General features: G+C 28.0%; 1 protein-coding gene and 1 pseudogene across 1 annotated transcript; both read left to right on the top strand.

Annotated features, from left to right (window-relative positions):
• The first annotated feature begins 2,003 nt into the window (after positions 1–2,003).
• LOC101239579 (extracellular calcium-sensing receptor) lies at positions 2,004–5,021 on the top strand. The gene has a single exon (XM_065812813.1). It carries the CDS (start codon positions 2,160–2,162, stop codon positions 4,713–4,715), a length of 2,556 nt encoding a protein of 851 aa, XP_065668885.1. The 5' UTR covers positions 2,004–2,159; the 3' UTR covers positions 4,716–5,021.
• Positions 5,022–18,035: 13,014 nt separating this feature from the next.
• LOC136089162 (U2 spliceosomal RNA) lies at positions 18,036–18,195 on the top strand (annotated as a pseudogene).
• Positions 18,196–18,770: the final 575 nt, after the last annotated feature.

Raw genomic sequence — 18,770 nt, 5'->3', positions numbered from 1 at the left:
AATATTGCCTTTGTTTTAATAATTTAATAAAATTTACCTATTATTTGATTTGTTTGAATTTCTTGACACTTTTCTCATTAGAGCGTTAAAATATACATGAAAATATATTTTAGATATTATAGATATAGTATGGATAAATAACACTTATATTGATTTCAATCATTTTTGTGACATTTAATTAACTTTGGTATTTTAGCATTGACTACAAATCTCCGACGAATATTATACAAATAAATTTAAATCTTTGATACCTTTGATACTCCAAATGTATTTAAATACTTGATTCGTTTATCTTGACTAATTTATAACAATAAACACCAACTGCCACTTCTATATTAAAGAATTATAAATTTAAAATTAATGTTTAAGCTGTTTTTTAAAAACTATGTATTTATTGCAGTCATCCATTGGTGAAAACCATCTTAATTTTCCCTCAAACGGCCGGATATACGCCCGTAATTATAGTAGACTATGTCATTAGGTATTATTTATAATTAAAGTAGATTAAGGATCAATACCAATTTTTGAAAATGAAATTTTACTGTAATTCCAGGGCTTTAGCCATTATGAGGTCACGAAAAAGTTGGATTTTGCAACTTCCCTTCTTTCTCTTGCGTTTATTTCTATTTTTAGGTAGTATACTATATAAAGATTAATAATATTAATAATAATAATAATAACAATAACAATAATAATAATAATAACAATAATAAAAATAATAACAATAATAACAATAATAACAGTAATAATAATAAAAATAATAAATATGCAATACTCACAGATTTAGATCAATTTGATATCAATTTTCACGTACTTTTGAAGCATTATATTAAGACAAGGCAAAATTTTCTATTCATCTACTACTACCACACTACTAATATCAATTTTAGGTCTGAACTAGCCAATAAACAATAACCAAGTGAAATGTCTATTTAAAAGTTTTTTTTCTATTTTGTGAAACTTTAAATTTTCTAAAGACAAAAAAAAACTTTTGAAAATCTCGTCAAACTTTTAAATATAATCTAGAGAACTAATTTTTAATCTAGAGAACCAATTAGAATTTTTTGAAAAAATTTTAAAATCGAGCTTTTCGTATGAATAGTAACAGTATATTTAAAAAACAACAATTTTAGAGGAGGCCTTCAAAAAAGTATTTTTGCTTGATTCTTACAGAAAGTCGCTCTTAACTATCTAAGGTATTAATCATTTGTAAAATAGCATTTGTAAATTGTTGCTGTTAAATATTGAAGTACTTTTTAATAAGTTTTATGTGTTATGAAATAAACATTGTTGCAGCTTATAACCATTGTACCGTTTTGTTTACCTAATAAATAATAGAAAACGCTTATTTAAATAACAATTCAGTAGGTGACAATAGGAGATGTATAAAGTTATGACATTTAAGTAATATATATCTATATCTATCTATCTATCTATCTATCTATATATATATATATATATATATATATATATATATATATATATATATATATATATATATATATATATATATATATATATATATATATATATTTAACTTTTATTATTTTGTTAGTCTTTAAAATAATCTTAATGTATTCAATATAGAACTAATTTGTTAAAATAAATTTTATTTCGTTTATTTAAGGTTTTCTAACTCACAACCCGTTCTACTAAGCACAGTAATATGAAATTGTTTTATTGTTGAATGACTTTTTTTTTTTTTTTATTTAGATTAAAAATGAAATATTGTCAGGATATTTACTCAAAGACGCTATATAAATATCTTATAATTGGTTGATCTTGCTTAGCCAAATCCATTAATTTTACAGACCGAAATGATTAAAGTATTAAATTTACTTCTAAATTGAAAATATGAACTAGCTAAGAATTATCTTGCTTCTTAGCATAAGTTAAAAACATAGTTTGGCTGACTTTTTTTTGTTGGAAATGGTTTAAGGTGGCCGACTGAAAACTCTAAAAAAACTTTGTAAACTTATTAAAATAAACAAACTGTTGCAATATCAATTTTACCAAGCTTAAGTTGTTTAAGATGGATCAGAATAAGTTAGTAAAAACCCGTCCAATCAAAATTGGTCTGCTAAGTCCGATAAAACTGATTGTCAACACCGCAATGAAACAAAAGCTTTATTTCAAGAAAAAGTTTTTAACTCTTCAACATGAATTTTTTGTATCAACTTGTTATAATATTAATTAGTAAAATAATAATTAGTTTTCAAATTTGTGCTGAGTCATTTAATATAACAAACCAAGACAAATTACTTAATATTGAATCAAGAAAAAATGGAGATTATATAATCCGTTGTGTTTTCTCAATCTCAAATTCCGATAATTGTTCAAAAATATCTTTTGATGGGTTGCTTAGAGTACTCGCTGTTAAGTATGCAATTAAAGAAATAAAGCAGTCTCATAAAATGTTGCCCAACATTTCACTTGGTTATATATTTAACGATGCTTGTTTCAATATGCCAAAAACAATGGGTCACGCCATAGACATTGTAAAAAACTATCGCCAAAACTACTGTAACCTGAATGAAATTCAAAATGAAAAAATTGCTGAAAAAAATACTTGTGGCTTGAATAGTAGTAATGTTATAGCTGTTGTAGGGGAGTATTACTCATTTACAACTATCAACTTTGCTAGTTTGTTGAGCCTTCATAACATGCCTCAAATAAGTGACGGGGCATCGTCGCCTCTTCTTTCTAATAGAAAACGGTTTAAATCGTTTTTTCGTACAATACAGCCCGATGATGTTCAAATAGAAATAATTGTTGCAACTTTAAAAAAATTCAATTGGAAATACATTTTTGCCATTGGATCCGATGATGATTACGGAAAAATAGCTTTAAACACTTTAAGGAAAAGAGTTACAGAAGAAAACTTTTGTGTAATACAAGATGTTTACATGCCGCTTATAAATTCACCCGCTCAAATGCAAAAGCATGCGCAAGACATAGTAACTAAATTACAAAACTTTGAAAAAGCAAAAGTTGTTATTATGTTTAATTATGCAAAGGGGATGGGAGAATACGTTCTAAGAGAGGCAGAGCAACGAAATATAACTCGTCTATGGTTTACAAGTGAAGCTTGGAACCCGGAAATTCTTACAGCTAATGTTCCGAAAAAACAACTAGAATCTTTACTGTCAGTATCACTCAAATACGGTAATGAAATACCAGAATTTAAATTATATATTGCCGACACTGTCAAAAGTGAATATAACTGCGATATTTGGCTAAACACACTAATAAGTAATGAGTTTAAATGTGATGTTAAAAGAAAGTCTGATGATAGTAAATATTTATTAGGTAGTTCTACAACAAATGAAAGTTGCAATGTTTCAATTGATTATATTATTACTACCTTACACAAACAAAACTTAAACCAAGTAAACTATTTGATAAATGCTATAACTGCGATTGGTCACAGTCTTCATTACACTGCTTGTAATAAAACAAAATGTCGTGCAAACGTTTTACCAGCAGAAATTTTAGAAACATTAAAAAATGTTAGTTTTAATACAACATCTGGTCAATTATTTGAGTTCGATTCTGATCATAATCCAAGATTTTCTCAATATTCGATTGAACAGATTCATTTAAATGGATCGATTGCAACATTTGTTGATGTAGGCAGATGGCATTCACAAAAAATGTTACTCAATATAAGTTTAGAAAAATTGAAATGGCCGCCTTGGTCTCGCTATAGTTTACCAGTCTCTATTTGCAACGATGACTGTCAACCTGGGTATAAGGTTGAAGGAGAACAACGTTGTTGTTGGACTTGTAAAAGATGTTCAGTCTCAGAAATCAGTTATTCATTTAACGCTAAAAACTGTTCTCGTTGTCCTGATGACCATAACACTACAGATAACATACAATGCGTTCAAAAAAGAAGATTCCATGTTTCATATTCTCATCCCATTGGGATTTTCGGCATAATTCTTAGCAGTATTGGTGTTTTTTTAATGCTTGGTCTATCATTTATATTTTTAACAACAACAAAAAAAATTACTTTGCAATTTAGAGTAGAATTATTTTTCTACATTTTGTGCATTCTGTCATCTTTATCTTTTTTTTACACATTAATAGAATTAGCGCAACCTACGAAAGCTATCTGTCTTGCTCGATATATTTACTTTCTTTTAATGTTAACGTCTTACAGTTTGATAATATTTGGAATGAATTTATCAGTTCATCGTTTTTTTGCCAAGTTAGTCACAAGAAAAGAAACAATTCTCTTAAGTTTGTTTATTTTTTTTCTACTATCATTCGAGTTATTTTTATTACTTTTAACGCTAAGAAAAAGAACAACTTATGCGAGCATTGTAAATACAGATTATGAAATCACAAAAATATGCGTAGTTGACCGTTCTGTCTACTCGTTATTAGCAATAATATTCCCATTATCGTTGCTTTTGATAGCCACAGTCTTAGCTTTTTCAGAGAGAGATTCCAAGTACTACCTTAACGAACTAAAGCACTTGTATTTTTTTGGCATGTCACAATGTATCATAACTGTAGCATACATTTTGTCAATTAACCAGGTTAATGCATTGTTTCAGACGTTGGTAACATTAATTACTACAAACGGATATGGATATGCTTTTTTATTTTGTCTTGCTTTTCCAAAAGTATACGGTATATTGCAAGCAAAAAGGTCAAAGAACAATCCAGACCTGAAAACAAAAAAACTCACTGAACAGGTTCTTTAAAAAATAAAGTTATGCATTAAAAAAATAATATTTTCTTATAATTGAATGTCCTTGAAAAAACAATTTGAGCTATTTTCTGTCACTTTGGTAATAAATGTATCGTAAAACAAACAAAGAGCTCTAAATAAATTTTGATTTTGATTTAAATTATACATTTTAAATAAAAGATAATATTTATTCGTTATAAAAAGTTAAAAATTATTTTTATAAACAGAAAAACTAATTAAAAAAATTTAAACAAAGATCAATTGCAGTTGTAAACTTTTCTGAAATATTACTTAGTAAAATAAATCCGGCGTTGAATGACTACTTTTATGGTCTCTGGTGTCTAGAAGTTCTAAAATTTTTAAGTGACTTATAATTTTCAATAACAAAAAAAAATTATGAAGTTTAATGACTTGGAACTAAATGTTTTTTAGTCCGGAGTCTTGGAGTCCCTTGCTACCATTGTAAAGAAAGGCTCAGGATTTGAAATTGGTTATTCCTCTACCCTAAATAACTTTTTTTTTCCCCGAAATTAGGTCATAAGCCGTTTTTAGATTTTTGCGCTCTTTGATACCAAAAACCAGGAAGAAAGAATTTTTTTGTAACTTTCAAATCCAAAATCATTTTTGGAACTCCGCATATTTAGAATTCTCCGTGAATGTCGATCTTCATCCATCACCTTACGGAAAATTCCAGAACATGTTATTAATAACCGTGGAATCTAGAACTCTCCCGGGGATGAAGATCTTTATCCGTCTCCAAGAAGAGAATTTCAGTACATGGAGTTAATAACTTATAAACTGCAGTTTGATCTTATCAAAAGAAACAACTTAAATTTTTTCTCCGTGAACATTCTGTGCAGTAGGGCATTTTTTTGTTTATTTTTTCAACATTAGCACTTGCTGTATAAACAAGAGTTATCTTTATTGAATTTCACAAGTTTTATTCATCAAGAACTTTGAAGATAGAGTTAAAGTAGAAACATTGATGTTATCATGTGACATATTATGTGAGAACTGCTTGCAGATTTTTGCAGCTTTATTTGTTGATACTCCTGTGATTGAACTTTTTGAACTTTCGCTAAACTTGGGTGTTGTGCCAGAAAATTTAAAGTTGTCATGATCACTTCAATCTTTAAGTCTGGTGAAGACAATAACGCTTCAAATTACAGACCTATTTCCTTCTTTCCTTGCTTCTTAAAATTACTTGAGCGTATTATGCACAAGAGACTATATAGTTATTTAATGGTAAAAAACAAAATATAATCCTATAAAATAAATAAATCAACACGCTGTATAGGAAACCATTTGGCTCTAAAAAAATTCAACTAACCATGCAGTAATTGAGCTGATTAATCATGTAGAAGATGCATTTAATAATGAATGTTTTACATCTAGAGTTTATATTCAAAAGCTTTTTTGACAGATCACTGTCAACCATAAGTTACTTTTAAAAAAACTGCAACTCCATAAAATAAAAATTCAAAAATTTACTTTGATTTAAAGACTAACTGTCGAACAGGATACAAACATAATCTATAAAAAAAAAAAATATCACATTACTTGTGGTTTGCACCAAGCATTAGTCTTAGGACTACTACAATTTTTATTGCATAATTTATACTTAACAATACATATTTTAAATGTTATATTTTTATCAGACAACTCCAATTTTTTTTATTATAACAATTTTTTTTATATGACAAATATAAAAATAGTTAGTTCTTTGTTATTTAATGAAAAATTAGTCTAAATAAAGTGATTTATATGTACAGACGCTTATTGAACGTAGAAAAAAATTTATTTTATTTTATAAACTTAGAAAAAGTAAAGATGTGCCTCTAAAACCCAGTTCGAATCAATAAAACAATTATTTAAAAAAAAATCAAATGTTAATATTCTGGAAGAAAGTTTGTCATGAAAACGTCGTACAGTGGGGCAGAAATGCTTCAAAATTGGACATTTGATGAAAATGAAAAAAGGCGTTATTTGGTGTTAATGTATAAAAGAGTCTCTGGTCCATCTTATCCCCGTGTTTTTTTTAGGGTAGGATTGACCTTTAACCGTGAAGAACTCATAATCAAGCTCAATTCTTTTGTTTAAAAATAACTTGCTTGCGCGAGTTATTAGTACTACTTTGTTTTTATAGTGTTAATGCTGAATTTTGTTACAAGTTCCTAATTTTTTCAGGGATTCTTCAATTTTAGGTATGCCGCTATCTTTTCGTAATGAAAAAATAATTTTAAAGTGCCTAAAATATACATTAATAGATCTTTGAAAAAAGTGCATTTAAAATATTTTATTTTTATTTATTTTTTCAAAAAAATGTACTTTTTGTGTCCTCACTTAAATACTGTTCAAATTTTTTTTGTGCTGATGATTACAAATCGTAAAACTTTTTTTTTTGTTGCACTTATTGAGTCCTTTTGTGAAGGGCAGGATTGAAAAGTAGTGTTTTTCAAAGGGAATGACCTTTTTAAACTAAATTGGTAATTAAAAAAAAAAAAAAAATGTTAAAAAGGGGGCAAAAATACCTAACATACTATAAATATCTATTTAATTTTGAGAAAAGACATTGTTAGTAGAATTCTAAGTTTTTAGTTATAGGCATTTAAAACTTGTGTCACAGCAGGAACTATAGGTTCCTTCCGTGACACAAGTTTCAATTGGTATAACAAAAAAGTTATTATTCCACATGCAATATCTTCACCTGAAACTAAGTATGTCTTTATTGGTTGCATGTTAGATATTAGTGCCCCCTTCTAAACGTTTTTATTTTTTTTTGAATTTCTAATTTAGTTTATAAAGGTCATTCCTTTTGAAAAAAACGACTTTTCAATCCTGCCCTGTAAATTAGTGGAAGTGTCAACTACATCAACAGAAACCAGTTAACAAAACCAGGTGACGAACTCTTGAACTTGACGTTCTTTTTACAACATTTTATTAACTTGCTTTCTTGTCGGTTTGTTTATTTATTTATTTTTTTTGCGTCCGCTCAAAAGAATGACTAGGTCAGCGGTAATAATAAAAAAATCGTTTAAAAAACCAATTAAAACAAACAACGCCAAACGTACTTTGGTTTAGCGTAAATAAAAGAAATCGTTAACAAAAGTAATTAAAACTAACAATAAATTGCAAACTTTTAGTGTTTTAGTTTAGCGTAAATAAACTTTCTTAGCACATTTTTAAAATGTTGTTTTTAAAAAGTTTTTTTTTTATATATTTTTTATTTTTTTGTAAGAATTGTTTTTAGGAAATTTAACCGAATAAAACTTATCGAGTTTTTGAGTAACTTTTTTTGAGTGACTTTTTACATTAAATTCGAAATACTGTAATCTATTTTAGTGAATCGAATAGAAAACGTTTTAATATTATTTATTCATGCAAGTATTTGATTTTTTTTCTTTTTTATATTATTACTTACCGGTTTTTAAAAAAAGTTTATTCGAAATTACTCGAAAATACATTGAAAAAGGTCTGACAATTAGAAATGAATGTTTAAAAAACTATGGAATAACTTTTCCAAAGTCTAACAAGTGCCCTTAAAATAATTATTTAACTTAAAAACGTAAAACAAACATAATAATTTTGTCCTGTTTTGAAGCTATACTGCCTAGGGTCGCCAAACGTCCGGCTTTTACGGAGGAGAATACAGCGGCAAACCTGTAAAAATAATTATTTTATAACTGTGTTCTCCATCGTAAAAGCCGGACATCTGGCAGCCCTAATTCTGCCCCACTATGCGTTGTATAAAATATAATGAAAGTAACATCTTAAAAGATATTTCCATATTATATAGAGCTAAACCATTTCTTAATACTGCATATTTGAAAATACTTATCGTTTATTCATAGTTTTATCTCTTGTACTAATATTATATTAGTCAGTATTAATTATCGTAAGCTAAAAAAACTTTATAGCGAGCAAAAACATGTCTGCAGGATCATTTTCGGCGCACACAGAACTGTTTAATGTAAACCACTTTATACTATGTTCTTTCTTTAGTGAATATAAAATGACAATAAGAAAATGTAAACGGGGGTAATAAAACAGTTTTATAATCTTTTTGCTCTAACTCACTTAAATATTCATACGATTTATTTTATTGTGAATATTTAATTAATCTACAGCAAAAAAAAAAAAAAAAAGCTTGGTCGCAATTTTACTTTTTTTGTATTTTATGGTTGGTGAAACAATTAATATGAAAGAGAAGGTGCTTTTTTTTCTTCATATTTACCCATATGTGGCTCACATCATTGATAAACAATAAGAATAGAGTAGGTCCTAGAACGCTCCCCTGTGGAACACCGCTTGTTACAGATATAGAGTGGCAAGTAAGATTGTTTATACTTACCACCTGTGATCTCATGTGCAGAAAATTAGTTTACCAATTCAAAAGATTGCCAACTATTCCGTAAGCGGGTAGTTTCATTAGTAACTTGGGATGTGAAACTGAATCAAAAGCTTTCTTAAAATCAAAATTGATCTTTTCCATGTGATTGCTTTAATGTTTATCAACCTTTTAACATAATGAGGATAGTGTATTTTATGTGATGATTTATGCTCTTCACTGACTCGCACTTTAGGTACATATTGTATGACAATGTTATTTAGTATAGTAAAAAAAGTATGCCAACGAGCTTCAATTTTAAAACATGTTTTAAGATTTCAGATATTTATTAATAGCTTGGTAATCTGCATTTTTCCAACAGTAGAACTGTTGAACTGAAATTTCATCTTTTTTTTTTTTAAACATCTTCGCTTCCAACAAGGCTGCAAGCAGCCACTAATTAAAGTTGGAAGTTACTGAAAGAGAAAAAATGAAGATTGTAGAGCAAGATAACGATTGACGGACGACTTAAAGGATTGCAAATTATATGAATCAGGCAAACAAGATGAAGGAAGCGAATTCCAAAGAGCTGATGTTCGAGGAAAAAACTAGACGAATAAGCATTTTTGGAGCATTTAGGATCATTCACAGAAAAAGGATGAGACTTAATTGAATGACGAGTAACACGAGAATGAATTTTAGTAGATGGCACAAGAGACGCTAGCTCTTTAGAGCAGTGCCCATTATAGTATTTGTAGAAAAGAGAAAGAGAAGCAACATTACGATGATGTGACAATTGTTGGAGGTTGGCTGCAAGAGCAGGTCCAACTATGTTTACATTGCGTTTTTGCACCTTGTCTAAAAGAGAAAAGGCATCATTAGAAGAACCGCCCCAGATATGGCAACAGTATTCCATACAAGGCTGGATTTGAGATTTATAGAGATAGAGAATAGAATCCGAAGTAAGAAAGTAGCGAGCTCGATAAAGAGATGCAACCTTAGGAGATGCTAGTTTTGCAACTGATTTGATATATGGTTTCCAAGAAAGATTGGAAGTAAGAGTTAATCCTAGAAGATGAAGAGTAGATGACTCATCGAGTACATCACCGTTCATAAATATAGGAAGATCTAAATTATTGCGATAACAATTAGCTGAAAAAAATTGAGTTTTATCTGAATTAAAGTTCACCAGCCACTTTGAGCCCCATGCTGTAGCAGCATGCTTTATTATATAAGCAGCTTAAATTAGGAGTGAGTATGATTACATTATGATCACTAGTACCAATAAGTGGAACAATACAGAGATCACTAATAAATGAATAGGAAGAACTCAAAATAAGATCCAAGATGCTATTTTCGCGAGTTGGTTGACTAACATGCTGAGTGAGACTTTATCTGTTTATAAAATGTAAAAAATAGTTATGTATAACACTATCTTGACCATGATAGTTGTGCAATCTATATCAGGTAAGTTAAAATCTCCTAGTGTGACCACATTTTTTTCGATGGAACACAATATAGAAAAAAATTTTACACTACTTTCCATATAGTCAATAGCTTCTTTACCGAAATACCCACTGCGATAATAAACAATAATTCTGAACGACTGACCATTAAGGTTTAAATCATCACAGAAAATTTCTAACTCATGAAACTCTAGTGGTATATCAACTTTTGTAAATTGTATAAAACTGTGAAAATATATTGCTACTCCACCACCTTTACTACTTCTGTCACAGCAAAGAACAATGTAAAACCTCGAACATAATAGACCGTCAGGTAATTTTTTATTTAACCAAGTTTCGATTACACAACAAATATCAAGATTGTGTAAATGGACAAAGTGTTGGAAATCAGCAATTTTATTTCCTAGACTGCGAATGTTAGATGAAATGAAAAGAACAACGATAGGCAACTAATAAATTTAAAAAATCAAGAGCTAATTAACAATCCAAAAATCAATTACTGTTGGAAATGGTCACTTACCATTTCCTACAGTAATTGATTTTTGGATTGTTAATTTATTAGTTTCCTATCGTTGTTCTTTTCAATCAATTAAAATGATTAAGTATTTCATTTAAATTTAGTACGTGGCTTGGTTGGTTCTTCAGATCATTTATTAATACTTCGAGTTGACTAATTTCTTTATCCTTTGTTAATTATCCTTTGCTTCCAATTTTAATAGTCTACTCACTAGAGCTTCAAAGTCTTCTTTTCTTACCATTTCTTAACGTTACTTTTAGTTAATTGAATAATCATTTTCACTTTGGAGAAAACGTTAAAGTTATAATATTTTTTACAAAACCTCGGCTGCCATCTTTAACGGCGGCAAAATTTAAATAATAAAATATTAACTAACATTGTATGTTATTACATTGATAGTTTAGATTGTAGTAAAATGTTATAAGCACATTATTTGAATATCATTTAAATAGTTTGCTTATAACATTTTACTACAATCTAAACTATCAATGTAATAATAAAGGCAATAATCAAATCATTTTTGTGTAAGATCAGTATGATCAACTTACAACTTTGTATTTAACATTAATTTTTTTTTCAATACTAATTACTGTATGACATTTCAAATGTTTGATTTATTTAATAAACAAGACATTTTAAATGTCACACAGTAAAAATAATATAGGTGTAACAGCTTCTGTATACTTAGTCCGATGTTTAGTTATAAATATTTACAACTAAACATTGGACTAAGTATACAGAAGTCGTTACACCTATATAATTTTTACTGTGTGACATTTAAAATGTCTTCTTTATTAAATAAGTCAAACATTTGAAATGTCATACAGTAATAAGTATCGAAAAAAAGTTTTTTTTTTGTTATTAATTTTTTCATAATAGTTTAATTTTTAGTTCATAAAGTATTAATAATACTAGTGTCACTAGATATAAAATTTTATATATGACTACTACAGTCGCATTGAAGTTGCTAGAAGCTTATGTTTCACATTTTAAATATTTTTCTTTTGTTTGATTTTTTATGTGTTTGATTGTGAAACCCTATCTACTAACATATTAACACAATGTACAAAAAGTGATGTTACTAGAATTTAAATTCTACTTATGTAGAGCTTTCTAATATTGCCAGACATTTTGTTATAAGACCAATGACTAGTCTATAATAATTGATTGAATTATGAGATTAACTCGAACTTGGGGACAAATCAATAAATAATCATTAAAAACAATTAAAATCAAAAAACTCAATTTAAATCATGAATTTTCATCGTCCGATTTAAATCATGATTTAAATCAATTTAAATCAAAATGGCCCTGTGTATATTCCATCTTTCTCAAGCAGAGAGACATATTTCTTGGTTTTATTAGTTTTTTATTGATTTTATTGGATATCGTTCATATTTAGTTTGCGTACATCAGCAAACAACTTTAAGTTTATACATTAACTTTAGTTATAACTTAATTGATTGAATTTAATAAATTGATTTATGGATTTTTACAGCAATGCATGATTGAACTTAGCAGAAAACTAAACTTCTGCTCTGGAGAGAAAAAAAGAAAGACAGCGAAAATAATCAGCTAAAATAAAGATTGAAGAGACAAAAAATTGTGTATATCTTGGTGTAGATGATTCTTCATATTATTTTAGTAATTTATCGTCAATTTCATATAATAATACGAAAAGTATTAATAAACCTTGGAATTTACCTGTAACTCCAAACTCTTTTCAAAAGTTCAATGTTTGCTCTGAGAAGTTGAATGAACAAAATTTATTAAATGATAAGTTTTAATTTAAAAGTCTTTTTGTCTGATGATTGGGAATCCTTATTCATAGTTTTAACTTTTACAATTTATTTAATGACTTTTTTATATATTACAGTCAAAAAGTCAGAGTGTTAATGATCATTTTATTGTGCAACAATCAACATATCAAAGCTTACGCCAACTTTGAAATCCATTTGAAATCAACTCTTAGGAAAGAAAGCATAATATCCATATGACACTGCTCTGAAATTTGACCGCCAGGTTAAACTTTGTGTCAATTTAAAAATTTTATGGTTACTAATACTATATACTATTAACAAAAAATAAAGTTTGAAATCAAAATTGTACGTTAAGATACTTAATTTTTAAAAAATAAATTTAATAATATAATATTTTATCTTTTATTTTTATTTTTAAAAAATAAATTATATATTTTATCTTTTATTTTTATTTTTAAAAAATAAATCATATATTTTATCTTTTATTTTTTATTTTTAAAAAATAAATCATATATTTTATCTTTTATTTTTATTTTTAAAAGTCAGTGAATGCGCTGACAAATCCCTGGGAACAACACAAATATAGATAAATGCATAACTAAAATTAAAATTTAGTTTTAAAAATGACTTCAAGGTTCAGTGTTTGCTGCGTTTGCTTGGAGCATAAAGAAGCAAGATTAAAAAAGTTATTTACAGTTACTGAACCCATCCTTAAAAAAGTTAATACTTTTATTAACTATAAATATGATCCAAACTTAGAACTATATTCTACAATGATTCACTCTAGTTGTCAAAGAAAAATATATTTGCTTGACTGAAAATGATAGTGCAAGAAGTTCTTGGTTATAAAAGGTATCCAAGGTATCATAATTATAAAAAATTTCATTTTGATTATTTTTAAATATTGAATGTTAATTTGAATGTTAGTGATAAAAATTCGAAATTTAGTAATAAAAATGGTAATTTTGTAAAAGTATTATAAAAACTCTTTTAAATTGACAAAATTATATCAGACTCTAATATATTGATGTACAGATACACTTGGAATCAATAGTCAAACGCGGTGTCGATATAACAGATATTATCAAATCTGAACAACATAAAACTGTTAATGACATAAGAAAAAACTTATGCCATCATTGTTTTGACATAATTGGTAAAAAATTATATCAAATTTTATTTTAAATTGCTTGCAAATCAAACTTAATAATTAAGTCCTTCTTTTTTCCCTCTTTGTATGTGTAAGTTTTGTAAGGAGGAGAGAATAGTGTTCCAAGAGCATATGTGTATGTATATATATATATATATATATATATATATATATATATATATATATATATATATATATATATATATATATATATATATATATATATATATATTAGATTTAATAGTATAAATTATAAAGTAAATTTCCAATAATTTGGTTAATTTTGTTCTTACTTTTTGTTTAGGTTTTCATTGTTTTAACTTTTTTTAGGTTTTTAGTTACAAACCTTACTGGTTTAGCCTTTGGTATTGGTGCATTACGAGCAGAACAGGTGGCTTCAATTATCATGAAGAATAAAATTGAGAACGAAAATTTAAAACAAGGAGCAATATTTAATCTAACAGGTGGTAATCCAATTTACTGTAGGAGTTTAAGATTTAAAATCGGAAAGAACTAAATCTTCAAATATGATGCCTTTTCAGATGCTGCTAACTTTACTGACGGTTTTAGAACTTTCCAAAGCAAGTACTCAAGTTTTAGACTCCAGTCTAAAAAGTTCATTTGGAGCAAATCTCATAACTAAAAATGTGTTTAGGAAACTACACGAACTTTAGTCACATGATGAATAATTCTATTTTGTAGAATTAGTTAGGCTTAGAGAAAATTGAGGATCTAAAAATGATTGCAACTTGGATTATATTAAAAATACAAGCATTTGTTGATATAGCTGTAAATACAGGCGGAGGTTTTTTAAAGGTTGCAATCATCTTCTTTAAAGTATCAAGACAGTGGAGCTCAACGTACACAGATCTTAGCTATAGTTGAGGACGTTCCTGAATCTAACTGGAATTTAGGATTAGTTGTATCAAAACTTAAGTTGGAAGAAGTAAAATTTTATATAACTTTTGACTTGTGTCAAAATGTGCAAATACTGTATTGGGTTTGTCTTCACACTCTGGAAAATATTCATGTTTGTACTGTACAGGATTATGCTCATTGACTTCTGGAGATCTTAGAACATTTCGGAAACTTGAATTATGGACTGATAAATATAATAATGATGATGAGCACTTTGCATCAACAATAAGAGATCTAAATTAAAATAAACTTTGTTAAATAGATAGTTTAGTAAAACGAACTATTAAAAACAACTGAAAGAAGCTGTATCTTATTATTTTTACAATCTTATTTTGTGGAACAAATGACTTGGTATTACGTGGAAAATATAATAGCAAAAGAATTATTCTTCCACGTTATGAGTATAAAATTGAGAGAGGAGACGTATTTTAAAAAAAACTGTTGAATAGGTTTGATACAGCAGCTTTTGATTCAGTAGCTAAAAATGATACAGCAGCTAAAAATACCCGTTTTGATACAGCAGCTAAAAATGCACATTAATCATCACATCGAACGCAGAATTATTTAATTAACTTGTCTGAACATAGTTTGCAAGAAAAAATAGTAAAAGGTGCTAACAATGCTGTTGAATTCTTGGTCATAGTGACATGAAATAGGTCATGAAACAGCAGATATTTTAGGAACTGAACAGTTATTACTGAGAGTGCGGTTTGTTAATACGTCTAAAGAAAAGGCTATATATCGTGAGGAATTTTTATTTTTATAGATTTTTACCGCTGAAAAATATGAACGTTATTATGATATCTGAACATATCATTCAAAAATGCAAAACATTTGGCTTTCTACTTAATAAAGCCGTTTATGTTCACTACGGTTCACATAAACTTTAGCTCGTAGGTATTGATCTAAAAGATGTTGCAGTGGTACAAAATACTATTGGAACTATTAAAGTAATTATTGCATTTTTTCGTAAAAGCCCAAAACTGAGATCTGCTGTCACAAATACTTCCCTTCTATGGGAGACATGATGGACCACAAAAACTTAACGACAAATGCATATCAGCTTTATTGTTTATCAAAGTCCAACACATATTTCGCATTACTCAGCCATACTTAAACAAGTTAGTCAGGCTCTTTAAGCTGATTAAGTTGGTCATCCAGAATTCCAACTGCAAGTTCAAAAACTACTCAATTTAGTGTAACTAATTCCAGTAATTATTATATGGATGTTCTTGTGAAAAAGTACAGCTCATGCAGAAGATAATATTGAACTGATAATACTGTTATTCAGAAAAACGATTTACATTCCTTAATTAGTTTCTCTAATTGGCTCGTTGGAGAGTCAGTTTTGCGAACCACACAGTGTACAATTTAACTTAGTATTTCTGCATCCGTCTAGATTATGCAAACCGAACTTAACATTTTAAAGATGATATTTCTACGGCTAATAACCTATGCAGCATAGATAATTTTGAAACTGAGGCCCTGAGTTGGTTTATTTTTGGAACGCTCAAGAACATTACAGTTGCCAAGATTTCATCAACTTGTTACCTTTTTCAAAATTTTATCCAAGTATCAGGTATGCCTTACAAGTGTTAACTTTACCAGCAACAACATGCACGGTGAAGCGATTGTTTAGAACATTACGTTGGGTAAAAAAAAGGTCAACGATATAAAATGACCGTAAGTCAGGATTGTGCATGTTAAACGTATACATGTTATATATTAAGCGAGACAAAATAAACTATAAAAAAAATTTATAGATAAAATTTTTGGTATATTTGATATTGTACTTCAATTCTTGTTAAAAAATGATTTTGATTTTAAATAGATGTAGTAACTTTTTTTTTGAGTACTTCGTTCACTATGAACATTCATTGTGCCATTAAAAATTATTGCTGCTGTAGTACGTACGCAGCAATTTTTTGAATGGCACAATAAATGTATATAGTAAACTCAGAACGCATAAAAAATATACGACATATTTAAAATCAAGTTTATTTTTTTAACAAGAATTGGAGTCGTCTGTCATCAAAAAAAGACAATATTACATTACTACTACGTTCTGTCCATCCGTGACAAATTTATACAGTCTTCTTTGTTCTTCAAATATATATATATATATATATATATATATATATATATATATATATATATATATATATATATATATATATATATATATATATATATATATATATATATATATTGTATATATTTCTTAAATTCTTAAATTTAACGTATTAAACCGCTAGAAGAAATATATATATATAATATATATATATATATATATATATATATATATATATATATATATATATATATATATATTACTGAAAATATTTTACCCCCCTTTAGAAAATTTTCTTCGGGCACCCATGGACAGATGCACTGTCTAAGTTTAAGCCTAACCTGGAAATAATATAAAGTCAGTACATAGTAAACAGGAGGAAATTTAAAAAAAACTGTTGCTGATTTTAATACAAGAAGAATCAAATAATAATATCTGTGTTGATATGTGTTGTAGTCTTTTTGTTGCGAAATATATGACGTGTAGACCGCAGATTTTTTAGTGTTTATTATTTATCTAAATTACACCAAGTTTTTGTATATTTATACCAGTCTCAAATGAGGAAAAATAAAAAGGTGGTAATAGAAGCTTGGGAATAGCAATACCCGAACAGAATCGCCTAGGGAAATAAGATTTAAAAATTTTTTTAAGGCTAACTTAAACAACGTCAAAATTAATCATTAGATTTTTTAAATTTCATAATAAAATTTAGAACCGGTAACCATGTAAAAAATACCCTCACAGTTGCCAATAGTTCATTTTTACTCATTATGTAAATGTTTATTTAGATTTATCTAATAGACTTAAGTAATACAATATTTTAATAGATGATATTATTTTTATTAAGTTTAAATTTTATAAAGTTGTATTATTATTAATATTCAGAATAAAAATATAAAAAAAAATCATTTACAAACATCGGAGAAACGTTGTTTTAATATGAACAAACGTTAACGAGAATTGTTTTGTGTCAGTGCCAGAAATTGAATGCACACCAGCAAATTCATAAAAATATTATGAACCCATTAGCAAGTATATATTTTCATCATTAAAAATTCGCCTCTCTGTCTAATTTTCTTTGATTTATTAGTGAATGTTGTATTTACTTTCATAAATTCTAAATGTTCGCTTCTCGGCCTAATGGCTAAGATCAAGTGTAGTATCTGTTCTTGATTCTTAGTTTATTTAGGCGAGCTAGTGATCCTAACTAGTATAAAGAAGGTCTACTGGCCTTCTTAGTGTTTAGTGAGTATTACCTTGCCCCTTCCACGGGTTGCAAGGAAAAGTGATATAAGAGTGTAATTTGGTTTTTTTTAGAGTATTGAGTGACTGAGAGGCTATAAGGATCGTAGATCCCAGTGAGTTTAAAAGAGTGTGTGTGAGTATAAAGAGGTTAGTTAGACCTCCCTAGAGGTCTACTGGCTTTAGAGCGTCCGAGTGGCTAAGATTGTATTATATATAGTTAGTACTATTTACCATGTTACAAATCGATCCAAAAACGTCCATGGAAGTAGTTACTGATAATGGTGCTGCCACAGCCCATACTAATGCTTATGCACAGGCTCATCATAGAACCTATGCACAAGTTACAACAAACAACAACTCTATAAACGAGTATAATTCCCTTAAAAATACCATTCTGTGTAAAGTCAATACTAAAATCAGTGACAACGAGTTTTTATTAGCTATTGAAGAGGCCGGATACGATAAACACCTATTTGGGTACCAACAATTTCGTAATGGCTCGTTTATTGAGATTGTAATGAAAAATGATTTAGCCAAACATAAAATTCTTGAAAAAGGTCTAAAAATAAACGGCATACACCATCAATTTTACACTTCCACTCCAAGTAGAAATA

The sequence above is a fragment of the Hydra vulgaris genome, chromosome 12 (genome assembly GCF_038396675.1).
Source record: "Hydra vulgaris chromosome 12, alternate assembly HydraT2T_AEP".
NCBI classification, from domain to species: Eukaryota; Metazoa; Cnidaria; class Hydrozoa; order Anthoathecata; family Hydridae; genus Hydra; species Hydra vulgaris.
The sequence above is the reverse complement of the archived record's forward strand: the minus strand, read 5'-3'. Positions and strand labels throughout refer to the sequence as shown.